This window comes from Scyliorhinus canicula, chromosome 21 (genome assembly GCF_902713615.1).
Source record: "Scyliorhinus canicula chromosome 21, sScyCan1.1, whole genome shotgun sequence".
NCBI lineage: Eukaryota > Metazoa > Chordata > Chondrichthyes > Carcharhiniformes > Scyliorhinidae > Scyliorhinus > Scyliorhinus canicula.
The window spans coordinates 64977264-64999370 of record NC_052166.1 but is presented as its reverse complement, the minus strand read 5'-3'; the positions used below and the strand labels follow the sequence as shown (position 1 = coordinate 64999370).

The 22107-nt window shown below is 53.6% G+C and overlaps 1 protein-coding gene across 2 annotated transcripts in view; it reads right to left on the bottom strand.

Moving 5' to 3' along the window:
* Positions 1–2222: 2222 nt before the first annotated feature.
* Positions 2223–22107, bottom strand: part of pip5kl1 (phosphatidylinositol-4-phosphate 5-kinase-like 1) — a 73019-nt gene continuing 53134 nt past the window's right edge. For both annotated transcript variants that reach the window (XM_038782491.1, XM_038782492.1), the window contains exons 6-10: positions 15501–15535; positions 12161–12216; positions 5486–5598; positions 3711–3873; positions 2223–2792 (exon numbers count right to left, since the gene is read on the bottom strand). In XM_038782491.1, coding sequence (XP_038638419.1) covers positions 2369–2792; positions 3711–3873; positions 5486–5598; positions 12161–12216; positions 15501–15535 — 791 coding nt within the window. In that variant the 3' untranslated portion in view covers positions 2223–2368. The remainder of the gene's footprint in view (positions 2793–3710; positions 3874–5485; positions 5599–12160; positions 12217–15500; positions 15536–22107) is intronic.

The window sequence follows — 22107 nt, the reverse complement described above, 5'->3', positions numbered from 1 at the left end:
CTTGTATCAAATCGCCCCTCATTCCCTAGTCTTCCAAAGAGAACCCCAGCTTCTAACCTTGAGGAACCATTCTGGCGAACCTCGCTCCTCACCCTCCCGAGGAACCTCACGTCCTTCCTAAAGTGTGGTGACCAGAACTGGACACGATTCTCTCGTTGGGGCCTAACTAGCTATACCAAGGCTGAGCGTAACTTCTAACAGTTGGCAATATTGACGAAGGGTTCAGACTCTGACTGAATGCTAGCTCGGCTTCCCAGATGCCGGTGGGCTTCCAGCACCTTCCGTGAGCGCTGGACCTTACACTTTAAGCTCACTGACTGGCTGGCTGAACACTCAGCAGTCCACCCAACCTCTCCATCAGCTAACAGTGGCGATCTTGTTCTGCAGCACAATTTCCAGAGCTGACGAGCTCATAGAATCCTGTCAGGGCAGAAGGAGGCCATTCAGCCCACCGAGCCTGCACCGGCCCTTTGAAAGGGCACCCTACCCATGTCTACACCCCCTGCCCTACCCCGAAACTGCACACCCCGGACACTAGGGGGCAATTTTAGCCTGGCTAATCCACCTAATTTGCATATCTTTGGACTGTGGGAGGAAACCAGAGCACCCGGAGGAAACCCACGCACACACGGGGAGAACATGCAAACTCCGCACAATCACCCGAGTCTGTAATCGAACTCGGGTCCCTGCTGCTGTGAGGCAGCAGTGCTAACCACTGTGCCGCCCTGTCGATTGGAAAATGCACACTGAAAGTGCACCCACTGAAATGTTACGTCAGTGTACCTGGATTGAGGTCAAGCTTCAGACCCATTGTCAAATCTACATGTAAAGCAGGTGGGCTCAGGCAGCACAGCGTCCGTCCCCCCCCCCCCCCCAATTCTCCAAAATAAACAGGGCAGCTCTGATCATTGCCCCCTTCTCCCCCACCCCCCCACCCCCCCCCCCCCCCTCCCCTCAACCCAAGTGAGTTTATTTGATGGACTCTGTGGCCAGAATGAAAGCTCTCAAAGGATCAACATCAGCATGAAATGAATTGAATGAAAACTGCTGCATCTCGGTACAGCTCCTGGCGTTTGAGCTGACATAAGCCTGTTTAGCACCCGTCTACTTTATTTATATAGGATACCCGGAAAGTTAGAATCACACAGCACAGTTGGAGGCCATTCAGCCCTCGTGTCTGTGCTAGCTCCTTGAACGAACTAGCCAGTTAGTCCCACTCTCCTGCTCTTTTCCTGTCAGCCCTGTAAACATTTCCCTCTCGAGTGCTTATCCAGTTCCCGGGTGAAAGTTATTGAATCGATTGTTCCGGGTCAAATATAAATTCTCCCCCTGTCCCTCCCGGTTCTCCTGTTAAAGTGGCGATCTCTGTTCCGGTTCCGGCGAGTAAACATGGTGGGCTGGTCACTGTGACATAGAGAAACCCCCCCCCCCACCGTGCATCCCACTTTCAAACACAAGACATCGCCTTAGCGCTGTGCTTCATTACTCTGTATTCGAGCTTTCAAATCAGTCGTCAGCAATTGTCAAAAAATAAAAACTCGGGCCTGATTCTGAACCGTATCCCATCACCAAACTAACTCTCCCCACCCACCCTGAGAGTCTGCCCTTAGCTTAGATTTCAGTTCATAAACTCAGGCAACCAGTTACTCCCAGCCGCAGAGAATTGCCCTGCGGTGGAAGTGCAAGGGTGACGATGAGAATGAGACACCGAATGGTCCAGCCGGACATTTAACCCCTCGAGGGCCAAAATGCCACTTTTTGGAACAAGGTGCTGCGACTTTTAGGGACTTGGCTTGTGTGTCGAGCGAGTTGACAAGCTTGACTCTGCTGGTTCCGGGTTCCTGATTTATTGTGCACAGCATCAGATCATCTCGAAAACAGTTTATGGAGCAGTGATTAGGTATGTTTACCAAGCCTGGGGATCGACAGCAATGCTCGATCGTCTCCTGGATGATCAAAGCAGCCGACAGGATCATGCAGAAGCTGGGCACCTTCCCCACGTGGCCACCACTGAAAGTGGTTCCTCTTTGGATTTCATATCGAAGTCAGGGCCGTGCTGGAGGTGGGAGCCAGCTTCACACCGAGATGTTTGCTTAAAGATTACACGTCAGTTCTGGTTGGTCTCTAGGGCCTGGTCGGTCTCCTCCACAGGAGCCTAATCTCAGCCAATTGACGAGCCCACCTCCCCCCCCCCCACCCACCCCATCCCCCCACCCCCCTCCAACCAACCCACTCCCATACCCAGCAATTTCAATCTATTACACTCAGTTAAGTGGGGGGGGGGAGCAGCTTCCCCTGTTCCCTCCTCCTCTAAAACTCCAGGCTCTTGCCTGTAATTCCTCACTTCCCACCTCCCCAGTCCGGTACCCTACACCGTGTGGTCATCTACCCACTGGCACAGTCGCTTGGCATATCTATCGGGGCTGACAGTGGAGAAGGATTGCCCCCGGTAGCGGATGGACTTCCACAGGTGCTCCAGCTTCTTCCGGAAGCCGTAGACTGTAAAGATGTCGATGATGCCCACAAAGTAGCGGGACTGGGCGCCATCGATGACGTGCAGAGAATTCCGGGTGTCCGGCAGCAGACGGCGGTTCTGCACCGCTGGTTCAGCCAGCTCCGACTCGGTGTCGCCGCTGCCCGCTGAGTTCAGCGTGGCCCCGGGGATCTCCTTGACGTGGCACTCGTCCGTGCCACTCACTGTCTCGGCCACCAGCACCGCCGACTCCTCCTCCACCAGCCCCGGAACCGGGATTCCCGCTGAGGCAGTGGGACTGCCTCCACTGGTCATTGACCTGCCGGTCAGACAGAGGGAAAGAAAGTTACTTGCATTGATCTGGAGCCTTTTCTCGGCTCAGGCTATTATAGCCAATCAGGTGCCCTTGTTGAAATACAGTCCCTGGTCCCTGTTGCTGTGCAGAGGAAACGTGACTAACGTCCGCAGAACAAGATTCCGCCAACAGCAATGGGACAATGATGTTGGGTCAGGGATAAATATTGGCCCCAGGTAATGGGGAAGAATTCTTCTTTAAATAGCACCATTGGATCTTTTACCTTCCCCCCCCCCCCCCCCCCCCCCCCACCCCCGAGAGGTCAAAGGGCATCCAAAAGACAGGCCACCTGGATAGTGCCGCACTCCCTCGGCAGTGTGCTGGCGTCGGCCTGGACAATGTGTTCAAGTCTCTGGAGTGGGACTCGAACTGACAGACCTCTGACCTGGAGGCACACATACGAGGCCCTGAACAGGAGCACTTCGTCAACAGTTTACACAGAGTCGCTCAGCACAGAAAGAGGTCACTCACGCCCAGCACGGTAGCACAAGTGGTTAGCACTGTGGCTTCACAGCGCCAGGGTCCCAGGTTCGATTCTGGCCTCAGGTCACTGTCTGTGCGGAGTCTGCACGTTATCCCCGTGTCTGCGTGGGTTTCCTCCCACAGTCCAAAGACGTGCAGGTTAGGTGGATTGGCCGTGATAAATTGGCCTGAGTGACCAAAAAGGGTTAGGAGGGGTTATTGGGTTACGGGGATAGGGTGGAAGTGAGGGCTTAATGGGTCGGTGCAGACAATTGGTCGAATGGCCTCCTTCTGCACTGTATGTTCTATGTTCTAACACTGCCCTGGACCCTGCTAGTTGATACTCGAGAACCTGTTTAATTCTGGGTTAGCTCCAGAGGATCGCAATCTCCACCGCTCTCCCCGGATCGTTCTACTTACTTCTTAGTGCGCAGGATAACATTGGCAAAGGACCAACTCTGACGCCGTTCGTCAAGGTGCAGGGGCTGATGGGCCAGCAGGAGACTGTAATCCAGAACATTCAGCCCTTTCAGATACTCTGTGTCAACAGCCATCTGGCGAACAAACCACGACCTTTGCTGATCTGGAACAGAAAGTTTCGGAATCCAGAGAAACGTCATAAAAATGACAGGACAGAGGTTTGGCGATTCAGGCACTCACAAGATTAATGAGATGTGTACCCGTTCACAGGATGTGGGTGTCGCTGGCTACTCCAGCATATTCTGTCCATCCCCAATTGCCCTTCAGAAGGTGGTGGTGAGCTGCCTTCCTGAACCGCTGCAGTCCTTGAGGTGTAGGTATACCCACTGTGCTGTTAGGGAAGGAGTTCCAGGAGTTTGGCCCAACGACAGTGACGGGGAGCAGCGATATATTTCCAAGTCGGGGTGGTGGGTGACTCGGAGGGGAACCTCCAGGCGGAGGGGTTCCAGGGTATCTGCTGCCCTTGTCCTTCTAGATGGTAGTGGTGGCGGGTTTTAAGGTGCTGACTCGGTGAGTTACTGCAGTGCATCTTGTAGATGGTGCACACGGCTGCCACTGTGCGTCAGTGGTAGAGGGAGAGAGTGTTGAAGGTGGTAGATGGGGGCTGCTTTGTCCTGGATGGTGTTGAGTTTCTGAGTGTTGTTGGAGCTGCACTCATCCAGGCAAGTGGAGAGTATTCCATCACACTCCTGACCTATGCCGTGTAGATGGTGGACAGACTTTGGTGGAGTCTGTTGTGTTATGTACTCTGGGATAACACAGGCTGCAACTCGATGCAGCTTTGACCAAAAGATACTCCAGACTTTGAAGTAAGTTCAATGTGATTTATTGAACTATTAGCACAGTTCACTATGAGTTCGACTCTCCTGCTAATCTTGCTATAGTAACTCAGTCTAACTAACCAGTTTTCTCTAAGCCAAGCGGTGGGTGTGATGCTTCTGATCTGCCCCTGTCCTATTCTAAGTGTCGCCTGTGGAAAGAGACAGAGCATATAGAGAAATACAGCACAGAACAGGCCCTTCAGCCCACGATGTTGCGCCGAACTTTTGTCCTAGGTTAATCATAGAATTTTGGACAATTTTTCATGGCCAATCCACCCAACCTGCACATCTTTGGACTGTGGGAGGAAACCGGAGCACCCGGAGGAAACCCACGCAGTCACGGGGAGGATGTGCAGACTCCACACAGACAGTGACCCAAGTCAAAATCTAACTTGGGACCCTGGAGCTGTGAAGCAATTGTGCTATCCACAATGCTACCGTGCTGCCCTTAAAAATGTGTGACCTGTCCTTATATATGGGTTGTGTAATGCCTCCTTGTGGTAGTGTCACCTCTGGGTGTCTTGACTGCCCATTGGTGGTGTCCTATTCTATGTGTTCATTAGCTGTATGTCTGCACATCATGATGTCTGTGGTGCTCCCTCTAATGTTTACTTAGTCGTAATGTATTTACATTAACCCCTTGTGTATTTACAGTGATGCATATCACCAGAGTCCAGTTCAGTTTCTGGCCCGTGATGATCTTTATATTCGTATAAATTCACAGAATAATTGGCCAATCAGTAAACTCCCAGCTGCTGGGTGACAATAGGAGATCACATTGCAATGCTGTCAATTTCACCGACCGGGGCTACAGCGGACGGGACACGGGGGGTGGACACAGCTGTGGACAGATTTAACACTTGTGATTGGAAAGTGGTGAAGAATGCTCCTTACCCAGGCAAATTGAGTTCCCCTCGTAATTCAGGTCCTTAAGCACCACGATGACATTGCTCCCCTCGGGGGAGGGGTCTGTCCATCGACTCACCTGGCAACCCTTGATGTCATACCTGGGGAAAAGAGTAACGTTACTGAGCACAGCCTGTCACACCCACAGGGGATGAAGAGGAGTGACGGGATAGGGGTGCGCTGGGGAGGGGAGTGGGGGTGCGCTGGGGAGCGGAGTGGGGGTGCGCTGGGGAGCGGAGTGGGGGTGCGCTGGGGAGCGGAGTGGGGGTGCGCTGGGGAGCGGAGTGGGGGTGCGCTGGGGAGCGGAGTGGGGGTGCGCTGGGGAGCGGAGTGGGGGTGCGCTGGGGAGGGGAGTGGGGGTGCGCTGGGGAGCGGAGTGGGGGTGCGCTGGAGAGCGGAGTGGGGGTGGGGGAGGGGAGTGGGGGTGCGCTGGGGAGGGGAGTGGGGGTGCGCTGGGGAGCGGAGTGGGGGTGCGCTGGGGAGCGGTGTGGGGGTGCGCTGGGGAGCGGAGTGGGGGTGCGCTGGGGAGGGGAGTGGGGGTGCGCTGGGGAGCGGTGTGGGGGTGCGCTGGGGAGGGGAGTGGGGGTGCGCTGGGGAGGGGAGTGGGGGTGCGCTGGGGAGCGGAGTGGGGGTGCGCTGGGGAGCGGAGTGGGGGTGCGCTGGGGAGCGGAGTGGGGGTGCGCTGGGGAGCGGAGTGGGGGTGCGCTGGGGAGGGGAGTGGGGGGTGCGCTGGGGAGGGGAGTGGGGGTGCGCTGGGGAGCGGAGTGGGGGTGGGGGAGCGGAGTGGGGGTGCGCTGGGGAGCGGAGTGGGGGTGCGCTGGGGAGCGGAGTGGGGGTGCGCTGGGGAGCGGAGTGGGGGTGGGGGTGGGGAGTGGGGGTGCGCTGGGGAGGGGAGTGGGGGTGCGCTGGGGAGGGGAGTGGGGGTGCGCTGGGGAGCGGAGTGGGGGTGGGGGTGGGTAGGCATACAGGACATTGAATGGCTGCACCGAGGGCTGATAAAGCCATTCATAAAAAGTTAACGGGATCCTAATTTTCGGGGCTGCGTTGCTGCCGATGCAGTTCATGGGCAGTTGTCCCACTTCACTCCGTGATGCCACTGTGAGATACGGAGATCAGGAGCGGGATTTTCCCCTTGTCGAGGCCGATATCGTAATCGGCGATCGGGCGGAGGATCCCTTTATACGACCGAATCGGGGGCGGTGCCTGTTTTCGGAGGCTCCGCCCCCTCCAAAACGGTGTCATCGGGGATCACGCCGCACGCCATTGGGACGGCCTCAGGACGTTACCTCAACTTCCTTCCCTGATGCTCCGGGCTGTGGACTGTGTCCAGCGCTGCCACAGTCGGGGGGTGGGGTGGGGGGGGGGGGGGGGGCGGGAGGTGTGTGGGGGGGGGGTGTTCTGGTGGTGGCGAGAGGGTGTCTGGGGGGGTGTGTGTGTGTGTGTGGGGGGTGGGGGGGGAATGGTGGGGGGTGTTCTGGTGGGTGGCGAGGGGGCGTTCGGGGGGGGGGGGCACTATCTGGCAGGTCGGGTCCGCACGGGGCTGGCGCCGTTGCAGGTCGTCACCGTGCGCGGCCAGGAATCCGGATATTCTCCGGCCGTTTCTATCGGGAAGGCCGTGCGTTTTACGTGGCGAGGCCGCTAGCCCCTCACCGGTCGGAGGGTCGCTGCTGGGGCGCCGCCAACTTTTGTGTCGTAAAACCGGACACATCCTTTGGGGACATTGCTTCAAAATCGGAGAATCCGGCCCCAGTGAGAGTCTCCTCACTCTCGCCAACCTCAGCGTCAAACTCAGGCCTCGACACAGACTCTGCCATTTTGTTTTAAGCAAAATTCAAACTCGCAGTGAACCCAATGAGAACTGAAACCAAAAACCAAATTAAACGGGCAATCCTGGGAGAGTGGGTTGATTTTTATTAATGTTTACGGGATTTGGGCATTGCTTGCTTGACCAATGTTTGTTGCCCATCCCTAAGCTGCCTTCTTGAACTGCTGCAGTCCATGTTGTTATGGGCCAGGGTTTAGAGAACCCCAAAGTGTATCATCGAGTTCACCTGACCCACAACTTTTAATAGATTGTGGTATGGGGAGCACACGGCCCACTCTACAGCAGAAATGGAAAAGTATCTTTTAAAACAAAATGTTTATTCTATGAACTCAAGTTAACCTTTTTAAAACATAGTGAACATCTCAGCAACCATCAATTCAAATACAACCCCCAAAGAATACAACACTAAGCAATCCTTTAAGCTTTCCTTTTAACATCCATACGACTTAAAAACACCTTTTACCAGAAGCTCACTACTGTTATTAGTTTTAAATCACCAGGATCGATTTACAGTCTTTAGATTACAGAGAGAGATTCATACACCTTCTGGCTGCGACTGCAGCTATCCAGCTCTGAAAACGAAACTAAAACATACCCTGCAACACACAGCCTAAAACGAAAGTAAAAAGCGGACAGCCAGCCCAGCTCCACCCACTCTCTGACATCACTGCAGTAATAAACATCCATTTCTTAAAGGTACTCTCACTACAGATATTTATATGCACACCCATTTATAAACACCCATTTCTTAAAGGTACTCTCACATGACAATGTGGTGTAGGTACACCCACTGCGCTGTTAGGGAGGGAGTTCCAGGATTTTGGCACCAGGAAGCCTATTCATTTTATTCAAAACAAAATACAATCGTCTTTTTCACCAAACTAATTTCCTTTAACTTGAGCTTTGTCGATGGCTTATTTCCAGATCTCCTCTGGCAGCTCACTCATCAATGCCTGAGACAGGGGCAGCACGGTGGCGCAGTGGGTTAGCCCTGCTGCCTCACAGCGCCGAGGTCCCAGGTTCGATCCCAGCTCTGGGTCACTGTCTGTGTGGAGTTTGCACATTCTCCCCGTGTTTGCGTGGGTTTCGCCCCCACAAGCAAGGTGGATTGGCCACGCTAAAATGCCCCTTAATTGAAAAAAAAATGAATTGGGTACTCTAAATTTTAAAAAATGTAATGCCCGAGACATCTTGCTATTTTGTGAACTGTCTTTGGTTTTTTTATTTTAACATAAATAAAATGCTCTGTTTTCTCTGACACAATCTGTAACATACGTCATTTTCTTATCAATAACCAGGCCCAATCCTCGGCCCAACCACCTTCAGTTGCTTCATGTCTTCCTTCCAACACAAGGTCAGAAGTGGGGATGCTGCAGGTGACAACACAATGTTCAGCACCGTTCACAACTCCTCAGATACTGAAGCAATCCACATGCAAATGCAGCAAGACCTGGGCAATATCCAGGCTCGGGGCTGACAAGCGGCAAGTTACATTCATATCACACAAGGGCCGGCAATGACCATCTCCTGCAGGAGAGAATCTAACTATCGGCCCTTGACATTCACTGGCATTACCATCGCTGAATCCCTCGCTATCAACATCCTGGGGGTTACCATTGATCAGAAACTGAACTGGACCCAGCCATATAAATACTGTGGCTACCAGAGCAGGTCAAAGGCTAGGAATCCTGGGCGAGTAACTCACCTCCCGACCCCCCCCCAAAGCCTGTCCAACATCGACAAGGCACAAGTCTGGAGTGTGATGGAATACTCTCCACTTGCCTGGATGAGCGCAGCTCCAACAACACTCAGAAACTCAACACCATCCAGGACAAAGCAGCCCACGTGATTGCTCCCCTTCCACAAACATTCAAACCTTCCACCACCGACACACAGTGGCAGCCGTGTGTACCATCTACAAGATTCACTGCAGTAACTCACCAAGGTTCCTTAGACAGCACCTTCCAAACCCACGACCACTACCACCTAGAAGGACAAGAGCAGCAGATATCTGGGATCCCCACCATCTGGAGGCTCCCCTCCAAGTCACTCACTACCCCGAGTTGGAAATATATCGCCGTTCCTTCACTGGGAAGGAACATCCTGGAACTCCCTCCCTAACAGCACAGTGGGCGTACCTACACCACATAGTCTGCAGCGGTGCAAGAAGCCAGCTCACCACCACCTTCTCAAGGACAATTAGGGATGGGCAACAAATGCTGACCCAGCCAGCGAGGCCCACATCCCGTAAAATAGGTATTTTAAAAAAAACCTGCAGTAAGTGGTTTTATTTAACAGGGCCTTTAACCGGGCTGCGTTTAACACAACCGACATGTCTGGCCAATGACATGATTGGTTTTCTGCGCATGTGTGGAGAGGTGTGTAGACAGGGGCACAGACAGGGGGCACAGACAGGGGGCACAGACAGGGGGCACAGACAGGGGGCACAGACAGGGGGCACAGACAGGGGGCACAGACAGGGGCACAGACAGGGGGCACAGACAGGGGGCACAGACAGGGGCACAGACAGGGGCACAGACAGGGGGACGGATGTGTTGGTCGGAGACAATGTGCAATTTTTATCCTGGGAATGTGCAAAATCTAGAAGTTGTCATACTGTAACTCTCTTGTCTTGGGGAACAACACAAGGGTTCACCGGTCAGTTAATAGTCTGACCGGTCACTTTACAGTCTGACCTGTCAGTTAACAGTCTGACCGGTCAGTTAACAGTCTGACCGGTCAGTTAACAGTCTGACCGGTCAGTTAAAAGTCTGACCTGTCAGTTTACAGTCTGACCGATCAGTTAACAGTCTGACCGGTCAGTTAAAAGTCTGACCGGTCAGTTAACAGTCTGACCGGTCAGTTTACAGTCTGACCGGTCAGTTTACAGTCTGACCGGTCAGTTAACAGTCTGACCGGTCAGTTTACAGTCTGACCTGTCAGTTAATAGTCTGACCGGTCAGTTAACAGTCTGACCGATCAGTTTACAGTCTGACCTGTCAGTTAATAGTCTGACCGGTCAGTTAAAAGTCTGACCGGTCAGTTAACAGTCTGACCGGTCAGTTAACAGTCTGACCGGTCAGTTTACAGTCTGACCGGTCAGTTTACAGTCTGACCTGTCAGTTAATAGTCTGACCGGTCAGTTAAAAGTCTGACCGGTCAGTTAACAGTCTGACCGGTCAGTTAACAGTCTGACCGGTCAGTTTACAGTCTGACCGGTCAGTTAACAGTGTGACCGGTCAGTTAACAGTGTGACCGGTCAGTTAACAGTCTGACCGATCAGTTAACAGTCTGACCGGTCAGTTAACAGTCTGACCTGTCAGTTAACAGTCTGACCGGTCAGTTTACAGTCTGACCGGTCAGTTAACAGTGTGACCGGTCAGTTAACAGTGTGACCGGTCAGTTAACAGTCTGACCGATCAGTTAACAGTCTGACCGGTCAGTTAACAGTCTGACCTGTCAGTTTACAGTCTGACCGGTCAGTTTACAGTCTGACCGGTCAGTTTACAGTCTGACCGGTTAGTTAATAGTCTGACCGGTCGGTTAACAGTCTGACCGGTCAGTTTACAGTCTGACCGGTCAGTTAACAGTCTGATCGGTCAGTTTACAGTCTGACCGGTCAGTTAATAGTCTGATCGGTCAGTTTACAGTCTGACCGGTCAGTTAACAGTCTGAGTTAACAGTCTGACCGGTCAGTTAACAGTCTGACCGGTCAGTTAACAGTCTGACCGGTCAGTTAACAGTCTGATCGGTCAGTTTACAGTCTGATCGGTCAGTTTACAGTCTGACCGGTTAGTTAATAGTCTGATCGGTCAGTTTACAGTGACCGGTCAGTTAACAGTCTGAGTTAACAGTCTGACCGGTCAGTTTACAGTCTGATCGGTCAGTTAACAGTCTGACCGGTCAGTTAATAGTCTGACCGGTCAGTTTACAGTCTGACCGGTCATTTAATAGTCTGACCGGTCAGTTAACAGTCTGACCTGTCAGTTTACAGTCTGACCGGTCAGTTAACAGTCTGACCTGTCAGTTTACAGTCTGACCGGTCAGTTAACAGTCTGACCGGTCAGTTAACAGTCTGAGTTAACAGTCTGACCGGTCAGTTAACAGTCTGACCGGTCAGTTAACAGTCTGACGCGACGGCGGCGCCTAAGTGATGTCAGCCGCACATGCGCAGGTTGGCCGGCTCCAACCCGCGCATGCGCGGCTGACGTCACAACGGCTGACGGCTCCAACCCGCGCATGCGCGGTGGCCGTCTTCCCCTCCGCTGCCCCGCAAGACGTGGCGGCTTGATCTTGCGGGGCGGCGGAGGGGAAAGAGTGCGTCGCTTGGAGACGCCGGCCCGACGATCGGTGGGCACCGTTCGCGGGTCAGTCCCCTCCCGAACACGGCCGTGGTGCTCACTCCCCTCTCCGGCCCCCACAAGCCTCAAACCAGCATTTGGCGCCATGTTCACGACGGCAGCGACCAGGTGTGGTTGCCGCCGTCGTGAACCGGTCGGGAACAGCAGGCCGCTCGGCCCATCCGGGCCGGAGAATCGCCGGTCGCCGTGAAAAACGGCAAGCGGCGATTCTTCCGAGCGGGGTGTGGGAGAATCACGGGGGTCGCCGGGGGGGGGGGGGGGGCGTGTCGTGAGTCGCCCGGCCCTCCCGCGATTCTCCCACCCGGCGTGGGGAGCGGAGAATCCCGCCCTCTGATTGGATAGCAGCCGGTTGGGAGATTACGGCATAAACATGAGACCCAAACTGAAGTTGACCCTCAAACAAACATTATGGGCTAAAGTCCATCCAATATTTAACTCACTTGACAGCATAAAATAATTCCAGAAATGACTACATACCTGTCAACGATTCTCTCGTCGGGGTAAAATACACTCTGCATCACAATGAAGTATTTCTGTCAAAAAGAGAAGCTGTTTTCAGGAATCGGTGTACAGTCGCACAGTGGTTATGGACCAATATTCCAGCGAGCTGGACTAATGATCGGGGCTCCCACCACAGGAACCAGGGAATTTTAATTCAGTCATTTAAAATAAATCCGGAATTAAGAATTAGCATGATGCTACAGGATTATCTGGAAAACCCATCTGGTTCCACGAATGTCCTTTAGGGAGGGAAATCTGCCGCCCTTACCTGGTCTGGCCTACATGTGGCTCCAACGTGGTTGAGCCTTGATTACCCTCGGAGATAGCCCAGCAGCCCACTCAGTTGTGTCCAAGAAGGCAGGGTGGCACAGTGGTTAGCACTGCTGTCTCCCAGCATCAGGGACCCCGGTTCGATTCCAACTTCGGGTCACAGTCTGTGCGGTGTCGACACTTTCTCCCCGTGTCCGCGTGGGTTTCCTCCGGGTGCTCCGGTTTCCTCCCACAGTCCGAAGATGTGCAGGTTAGGTGGATTGGCTGTGCTACATATTGCCCCATTCGTGTCCAAAAGGTTAGGTGGGATTACGGGAATGGGGCAGGGGAAGTGGGCCTGTGCGGAATGGTGCAGAATCGATGGGCCGAATGGCCTCCTTTTGGATTCTGTGATCCGAACCCCTGCTTGTCGGAAGCCAGACCCGGGGGTGGGGGGTGTGGGGGGTGGGGGGGGGGGGGGGATGTGGGGTGTGGGGGGGTGTGGGGGGTGTGGGTGGGGGGGGGGGTTCTGGGAGGAAGGCAGGGCACCCGAGGCGGCCGGCCCACTCATACGGCTGGGAGAGGTAGGTGCAGCTGAGGCAGGTAGGCAACCCCGGGTGTGCCTCCACATGACCTTGCCCCCAGAGGAGTAATGTTTTTAAAAAATATATAATTTTTATTGGAATTTTTTACAGAAAATATAAAACATAAGCCAGAAAGTCGAGAAAAGGTTGCCACCGCCTAAAGAACCCTTGTACCGACCCTCTCAGGGCGAATTTGATCTTCTCTAGCTTAATGAAACCCGCCATGTCATTGATCCAGGTCTCCACGCTTGGGGGCCTCGCATCCTTCCATTGTAGCAAAATCCTTCGCCGGGCTACTAGGGACGCAAAGGCCAGCACACCGGCCTCTTTCGCCTCCTGCACTCCCGGCTCCACCCCAACCCCAAAAATCGCGAGTCCCCATCCTGGCTTGACCCTGGATCCCACCACCCTCGACACCGTCCTCGCCACCCCCTTCTAGAACTCCTCCAGTGCCGGGCATGCCCAGAACATATGGGCATGGTTCGCTGGACTCCCCGAGCACCTGACACACCTGTCTTCACCCCCAAAGAACCTACTCATCCTCGTCCCAGTCATGTGGGAGAGGAGTAATGTTTAAGGGGGAAGATGGAAGGCATCGGCCCCGTGGGAAAAATCCTCCAAAAGGGGGTTCCTCCCCCCTCCTCCCCACCAAGAGGGTGACCTTCCCTTTCTGCGCCCCATCAATGGGGTATAGAACCACCGGCCCTCCGCATGGGAAGGGTGCCCCCTAGCTGCTGCTAACCTAATGGCAGAAAGCTGAGAAAATTGCCCCAGCGCGGACCTTCATTATTTAAATTTACTCCCGGCTCCGTTCAGTGGGAAGCCGATGCTCATCCTGCCGTGGCCGGCGGCTGGGATGCCCCCTGCCCCGGGCTGGGAAAATCCCAGCCCTCGTGATTACGGAAAATGGGAATGCGAAGCAAGCGTTCAGGCTGCCATCTGACATCTGGCCACCAGGGGTCAGCGCCTGCCCAGGAATTGCTCTGTCCGAGTGAGAGTTGAGTTGGACTTGGCTCCAATCTCCCTCCTCCGTCCACGTCACTGCTTCTCCTGACAGCCAGAGGGAATTTGCTGAAGGTACAATAGGGCCACAACTCAGGGAATTTTCCCTCACCGGTAGTTTCACAGTTTGTGGCCCTGGGAAGGATTAAACATTCGTCGTTCCCAGGAACCAGAGTTTACTCCGTGACCTCTTTCTAAGTCAGGCGATAGGATGTCGGGTCATAATTTGAATGTTTGATTTTAATTTTGGTCCATTTTGATCAGATCGGTTTTTAAAAATGTATTACTACTTTATTTACTGTATCTCCGTGCGTCATCTGTGGACAGTTTTGATCCCCTTCTCTAGGGAAAGATATCCTGGCATCGGAAGAAAGTTCACTTAATAATAATCTTTATTAGTGTCACAAGTAGGCTTATATTAGCACCGCAATGAAGTTACTGTGAAAAGCCCCTAGTCGCCACATTCCGGTGCCTGTTCAGGTACAGAGGGAGAATTCAGAATGTCCAATTCACCTAACAAGCACGTCTTTCGGGACTTGTGGGAGGAAACCGGAGCACCCGGAGGAAACCCACGCAGACACGGGGAGAACGTGCAGACTCCGCACAGACAGTGACCCAAGCCGGAAATCGAACCTGGGCCCCTGGAGCTGTGAAGCCACAGAGCTAACCACTGTGCCACCGTGCCTGGAGCGCTGCCTTGTAGGTTGGCGAGCATGGAATCGGCCCGTTAGGAAGCTGCCTTCTGGAAAATAGCCCCTCCCCGATCCGGCTCCCCATCCGGGAATTCCTCAACTTCCATATTCCCGTCCTCCCTGGGAGTGTGATCCATGGATGGGTTTGGAAACCAGCACGAGAAGCAAATGAGATTCTTAAGGAGCTCTGCAGGTTCCGAAGAAATATTTATTCAGGTTGTGGTGGGAGCCGCTGGCACAAACGTACTACAGTGAGGAGGAGGGGCAGACTGTATTGGAGTGGGCACCTGGCAGCGAGTCATGTTAGTTAGAAACTTTTCACCTCTACCCTTCACTCCAAGTTGTTTTTGACCTGTGGGGGTTTCCCAAAGATGTGCAGGGTAGGTGGGTTGGACACGCTAAATTGACCCTTAATTGGGAAAAAATTTATTGGATACTCTAAAATGTATTTACAAAAACAATAGCCATGCTGTTAAAAGAACTCATCTGAGTACCTGGAAGCGTGCTGGTATTTCTAAAAGGGGTCTCTGGGAGAGTTTCAATATTCTGGGGGGTTGGGGGGGGGGGGGGGGGAAGAGGATCAATAGCCTCTCTCTGTTCCAACACCCAGAAACAGAACCCAAATACATTTCACTGCAATCTGCAGAGGTTATCATGAGCTGTTGTAAAGTTGGGGCAACTTCCTGAACAATGTCTGCTCAGCAGAGGCAGCTTGAAGCCGGCAGAGATGGAGTGGGTGTGAATGCAGCACAGTGTACATTCTCACATGGAACATAGACACGGACTCACCATTCTCTCCCGTGGCATCTTGATACTGTGCACACCTGTCAGTGAGAAAAGAGAAAACCCTCAAATAATTAACCATCACGAGACGATGCACAGGTAAAACAGATTCAGACATTAATAGTCGATATTCCGATGCAGAACCACGCCCATATGTTTTGGGCGTGCCCAGCGTTGGGGGAGTTTTGGAAGGGGGTGGCGAGGACGGTGTCGAGGGTGGTGGGATCCAGGGTCGAGCCAGGCTGGGGACTCGCAATTTTTGGGGTGGCAGTGGAGCCGGGAGTGCAGGAGGCGAAAGAGGCCGGTGTTCTGGCCTTTGCGTCCCTAGTAGCCCGGCGGAGGATCTTGCTCCAGTGGAAGGATGCGAGGCCCCCAAGCGTGGAGGCCTGGATCTCGGATATGGCGGGGTTCATTAAATTGGAGAGGGCGAAATTTGCCCTGAGGGGATCAGTACAAGGGTTTTTCAGGTGGTGGCAGCCTTTCCTGGACTTCCTGGTGGAACGGTAGGGAAATAGGCCGACAGCAGCAGCAACCCGGGGGGGGGGGGGGGGGGGGAGAACTGTACACATGAGTTTGTGGAGGGTACTATCTCTCTCCCTTGTTTTTTTTTCTTTTTCTCTTTTCTCTGTCTTTTGGTTTCTGTTTTGTTTTTTTTCCCTTTTGTTTGAAGTTGCTCTTACAGCTGGGGGGGCACTGTTTACGGGGTGTTACCGCTGGTGTACGTCAATAGAGTTATAATGTTTATATTTTGTATTTTGTAAAAACTTCAATAAAAATTATTTATAAAAAAAAAGATATTCCGATGCAGGAGACTGACCCCAAGCCTGGAATTGTTAGACATCATCACGTTCATTCACTTACTCGCTCCTTATTTGTGTTCCTGCTGCATAAGATAAAGATGCATGGCATTAAGGGTAAAGTAGTAGCATGGATAGAGGATTGGCTAATTAATAGAAAGCAAAGAGTGGGGATTAATGGGTGTTTCTCTGGTTGGTAATCAGTAGCTAGTGGTGTCCCTCAGGGATCCGTGTTGGGCCCACAATTGTTCACAATTTACATAGATGATTTGGAGTTGGGAACCAAGGGCAATGTGTCCAAGTTTGCAAACGACACTAAGATGAGTGGTAAAGCAAAAAGTGCAGAGGATGCCGGAGGTCTGCAGAGGGATTTGGATAGGTTAAGTGAATGGGCTAGGGTCTGGCAGATGGAATACAATGTTGACAAATGTGAGGTTATCCATTTTGGTAGGAATAACAGCAAAAGGGATTATTATTTAAATGATAAAATATTAAAACATGCCGCTGTGCAGAGAGACCTGGGTGTGCTAGTGCATGAGTGGCAGAAAGTTGGTTTACAGGTGCAACAGGTGATTAAGAAGGCGAATGGAGTTTTGTTCTTCATTGCTAGAGGGATGGAGTTTAAGACTAGGGAGGTTATGTTGCAATTGTATAAGGTGTTAGTGAGGCCACACCTGGAGTATTGTGTTCAGTTTTGGGCTCCTTACTTGAGAACGGACGTACTGGCGCTGGAGGATGTGCAGAGGAGATTCACTAGGTTATTCCCAGAGCTGAAGGGGTTGGATAATGAGGAGAGGTTGAGTAGACTGGGACTGTACTCATTGGAATTTAGAAGGATGCGGGGGGATCTTATAGAAACATATAAAATTATGAAGGGAATAGATAGGATAGATGCAGGCAGGTTGTTTCCACTGGCGGGTGACAGCAGAACTAGGGGGCAAAGCCTCAAAATAAGGGGAAGTAGATTTAGGACTGAGTTTAGGAGGAACTTCTTCACCCAAAGGGTTGTGAATCTATGGAATTCCCTGCCCAGTGAAGCAGTTGAGGCTCCTTCATTAAATGTTTTTAAGGTAAAGATAGATAGTTTTTTGAAGAATAAAGGGATTAAGGGTTATGGTGTTCGGGCCGGAAAGTGGAGCTGAGTCCACAAAAGATCAGCCATGATCGCATTGAATGGTGGAGCAGGCTCGAGGGGCCAGATGGCCTACTCCTGCTCCTAGTTCTTATGTTCTTATGTTCCTCTGCAAAGATAAAAATCATTTTCTCTAAAAGTGCAACTTTATCATTAGGTACCTGAAAGAATAAATGTTTCCCCTGGGAGTGTGTCAGTTTTAACAGGGGGTCCCCGGGGAGTGTGTCAGTTTTAACAGGGGGTCCCTGGGGAGTGTGTCAGTATTTACAGGGGGTCCCCGGGGAGTGTGTCAGTATTTACAGGGAGTCCCCGGGGAGTGTGTCAGTATTTACAGGGGGTCCCCGGGGAGTGTGTCAGTATTTACAGGGGATCCCCGGGGAGTGTGTCAGTATTTACAGGGGGGCCCCGGGGAGTGTGTCAGTATTTACAGGGGGGCCCCGGGGAGTGTGTCAGTATTTACAGGGGGGCCCCGGGGAGTGTGTCAGTATTTGCAGGGGGCCCCCGGGGAGTGTGTCAGTATTTGCATGGGGCCCCCGGGGAGTGTGTCAGTATTTGCATGGGGCCCCCGGGGAGTGTGTCAGTATTTGCATGGGGTCCCCGGGGAGTGTGTCAGTATTTACAGGGAGTCCCCGGGGAGTGTGTCAGTATTTACAGGGGGCCCCCGGGGAGTGTGTCAGTATTTACAGGGGGTTCCCGGGGAGTGTGTCAGTATTTACAGGGGGTCCCCGGGGAGTGTGTCAGTATTTACAGGGGGTCCCCGGGGAGTGTGTCAGTATTTACAGGGGGTCCCCGGGGAGTGTGTCAGTATTTACAGGGGGTCCCCGGGGAGTGTGTCAGTATTTACAGGGGATCCCGGGGAGTGTATCAATATTTACAGGGGGTCCCCGGGGAGTGTGTCAGTATTTACAGGGGGTCCCCGGGGAGTGTGTCAGTATTTACAGGGGGGGTCCCCGGGGAGTGTGTCAGTATTTACAGGGGATCCCCGGGGAGTGTGTCAGTATTTACAGGGGACAGGGCACAGACAGGGGCACAGACAGGGGGACAGACAGGGGGACGGACAGGGGGACGGACAGGGGCACGCACAGGGGCACGCACAGGGGCACAGACAGGGGGCACAGACAGGGGGCACAGACAGGGGGCACGCACAGGGGCACAGACAGGGGGCACAGACAGGGGGCACAGACAGGGGGCACAGACAGGGGGTACAGACAGGGGGCACAGACAGGGGGCACAGACAGGGGGCACAGACAGGGGGCACAGACAGGGGGCACAGACAGGGGGCACAGACAGGGGGCACAGACAGGGGGCACAGACAGGGGAGTGTGTCAGTATTTACAGGGGTTCCCGGGGAGTGTGTCAGTATTTACAGGGGGTCCCCGGGGAGTGTGTCAGTATTTACAGGGGGGCCCCGGGGAGTGTGTCAGTATTTACAGGGGGTCCCCGGGGAGTGTGTCAGTATTTACAGGGGATCCCGGGGAGTGTGTCAATATTTACAGGGGGTCCCCGGGGAGTGTGTCAGTATTTACAGGGAGTCCCCGGGGAGTGTGTCAGTATTTACAGGGGGGGTCCCCGGGGAGTGTGTCAGTATTTACAGGGGGGTCCCCGGGGAGTGTGTCAGTATTTACAGGGGATCCCCGGGGAGTGTGTCAGTATTTACAGGGGGGTCCCCGGGGAGTGTGTCAGTATTTGCAGGGGGTCCCCGGGGAGTGTGTCAGTATTTACAGGGGATCCCCGGGGAGTGTGTCAGTATTTACAGGGGATCCCCGGGGTGTGTGTCAGTATTTACAGGGGAGTCCCTGGGGAGTGTGTCAGTATTTACAGGGGGTCCCCGGGGAGTGTGTCAGTATTTACAGGGGGTCCCCGGGGAATGTGTCAGTATTTACAGGGGACAGGGCACAGACAGGGGCACAGACAGGGGGACAGACAGGGGCACGCACAGGGGCACGCACAGGGGCACGGACAGGGGCACGGACAGGGGCACGGACAGGGGGCACAGACAGGGGGCACAGACAGGGGGCACAGACAGGGGGCACAGACAGGGGGCACAGACAGGGGGCACAGACAGGGGGCACAGACAGGGGGCACAGACAGGGGAGTGTGTCAGTATTTACAGGGGTTCCCGGGGAGTGTGTCAGTATTTACAGGGGGTCCCCGGGGAGTGTGTCAGTATTTACAGGGGGGTCCCCGGGGAGTGTGTCAGTATTTACAGGGGGTTCCCGGGGAGTGTGTCAGTATTTACAGGGCGGCCCCGGGGAGTGTGTCAGTATTTACAGGGGGTTCCCGGGGAGTGTGTCAGTATTTACAGGGCGGCCCCGGGGAGTGTGTCAGTATTTACAGGGCGGCCCCGGGGAGTGTGTCAGTATTTACTGGGGGTCACCGGAAGTGTGTCAGTATTTACAGGGGGTCCCGCTGTAAATCTGTGCAGGGACTGGAACAACATTGAGGCTGCACTGTCTCTTTCTCAGCAATACTGCCTGCTACCTGCAGGAGGCACTGGTGGCCATTCCAGGAAGGTTTATCCTCCCACACGTTCCCACCTGCATTTTCAGATTGGGCATTAACGTGGCACTCACCTCTTCCCAGGGTTGCTGGAACACAGGGACAGAACCCTGGCACCAATTGAGTCCTATTCCCAGCTATGGCCCCTAAGCCTACCATGGAGATCACAGGGACATGACCAGAATTACGCCTGGAGAATGGTTACTTGGACAGATCGTCAGGACGGGTGCCCATGGGACCCCGCACCCCAGTACTGAAGGGGTACTGAGGCACAATTTGAGAAGATGCTCCTCTTGAGCAGATTGAGGGCCTGTTGGCTCAGCTTTACTGAAAGCGTTGGTTTAACATCACTTACAATTCGCAGGAATGTATTACCGGCCTGTTTACCAACAATGATTCATTATGGAGCCACTTTGGTATCTAATAAACGCAGGATGATGGCTATCAGGGAGCAATTACTGTCAGTTACATGATCCAGTAACAACCTCTTTAATGGTGACAGTCAACCCCCCCACTAGTTTGTATCAGTTAGACCTTCCCAAGATGGAAGCTGGAACAACACTTTGATCACCCCAGGGTATTGGTTATTTTTTAAAGAATACATTGGGTCTCCATTGGCACTATTCAGGGAACAAGTAAATTAATCTGTCCCTCGCCCAGCGCACTGAAAGCAATGAAAACTCTACCCTCATGGGCCAGTTGCAATAATAATCCTGTCCCTCAGCTGTTGCCCTGTGCTCAGTTATATAACGATCAGACACAAATATACAAATAAAGAGCCCTTCGAGCCTCTTCCACCATTCGATACTTCCATGGTTGATCTGACTGGTCATTTAAAAAATAAAAACAAACAAATTTAGAGTACCCAATTCATTCTTTTCCAATTAAGGGGCAATATAGCGCGTTCAATCCACCCATCCTGCACATCATTGGGGCAGCACGGTAGCATGGTGGTTAGCATAAATGCTTCACAGCTCCAGGGTCCCAGGTTCGATTCCCGGCTGGGTCACTGTCTGTGCGGAGTCTGCACGTCCTCCCCGTGTGTGCGTGGGTTTCCTCCGGGTGCTCCAGTTTCCTCCCACAGTCCAAAGATGTGCGGGTTAGGTGGATTGGCCATGCTAAATTGCCCGTAGTGTCCTAAAAAGTTAGGTTGGGGGGGGGGGGGGGTTGTTGGGTTACGGGTATAGGGTGGATACGTGGGTTTGAGTAGGGTGATCATTGCTCGGCACAACATAGAGGGCCGAAGGGCCTGTTCTGTGCTGTACTGTTCTATGTTCTATGTTCTATCTTTTGGGTTGTGGGGGCGAAACCCACGCAGACACGGGGAGAATGTGCAAACTCCACACAGACAGTGACCCAGAGCCGGGGTCGAACCTGGGACCTCGGCGCCGTGAGGCAGCAATGCTGTGTGTCAGTATTTACAGGGGTTCCCGGGGAGTGTGTCAGTATTTACAGGGGGTCCCCGGGGAGTGTGTCAGTATTTACAGGGGGTCCCCGGGGAGTGTGTCAGTATTTACAGGGGGTCCCCGGGGAGTGTGTCAGTATTTACAGGGGATCCCGGGGAGTGTGTCAATATTTACAGGGGGTCCCCGGGGAGTGTGTCAGTATTTACAGGGAGTCCCCGGGGAGTGTGTCAGTATTTACAGGGGGGGTCCCCGGGGAGTGTGTCAGTATTTACAGGGGGGTCCCCGGGGAGTGTGTCAGTATTTACAGGGGATCCCCGGGGAGTGTGTCAGTATTTACAGGGGGGTCCCCGGGGAGTGTGTCAGTATTTGCAGGGGGTCCCCGGGGAGTGTGTCAGTATTTACAGGGGATCCCCGGGGAGTGTGTCAGTATTTACAGGGGATCCCCGGGGTGTGTGTCAGTATTTACAGGGGAGTCCCTGGGGAGTGTGTCAGTATTTACAGGGGGTCCCCGGGGAGTGTGTCAGTATTTACAGGGGGTCCCCGGGGAATGTGTCAGTATTTACAGGGGACAGGGCACAGACAGGGGCACAGACAGGGGGACAGACAGGGGCACGCACAGGGGCACGCACAGGGGCACGGACAGGGGCACGGACAGGGGCACGGACAGGGGGCACAGACAGGGGGCACAGACAGGGGGCACAGACAGGGGGCACAGACAGGGGGCACAGACAGGGGGCACAGACAGGGGGCACAGACAGGGGAGTGTGTCAGTATTTACA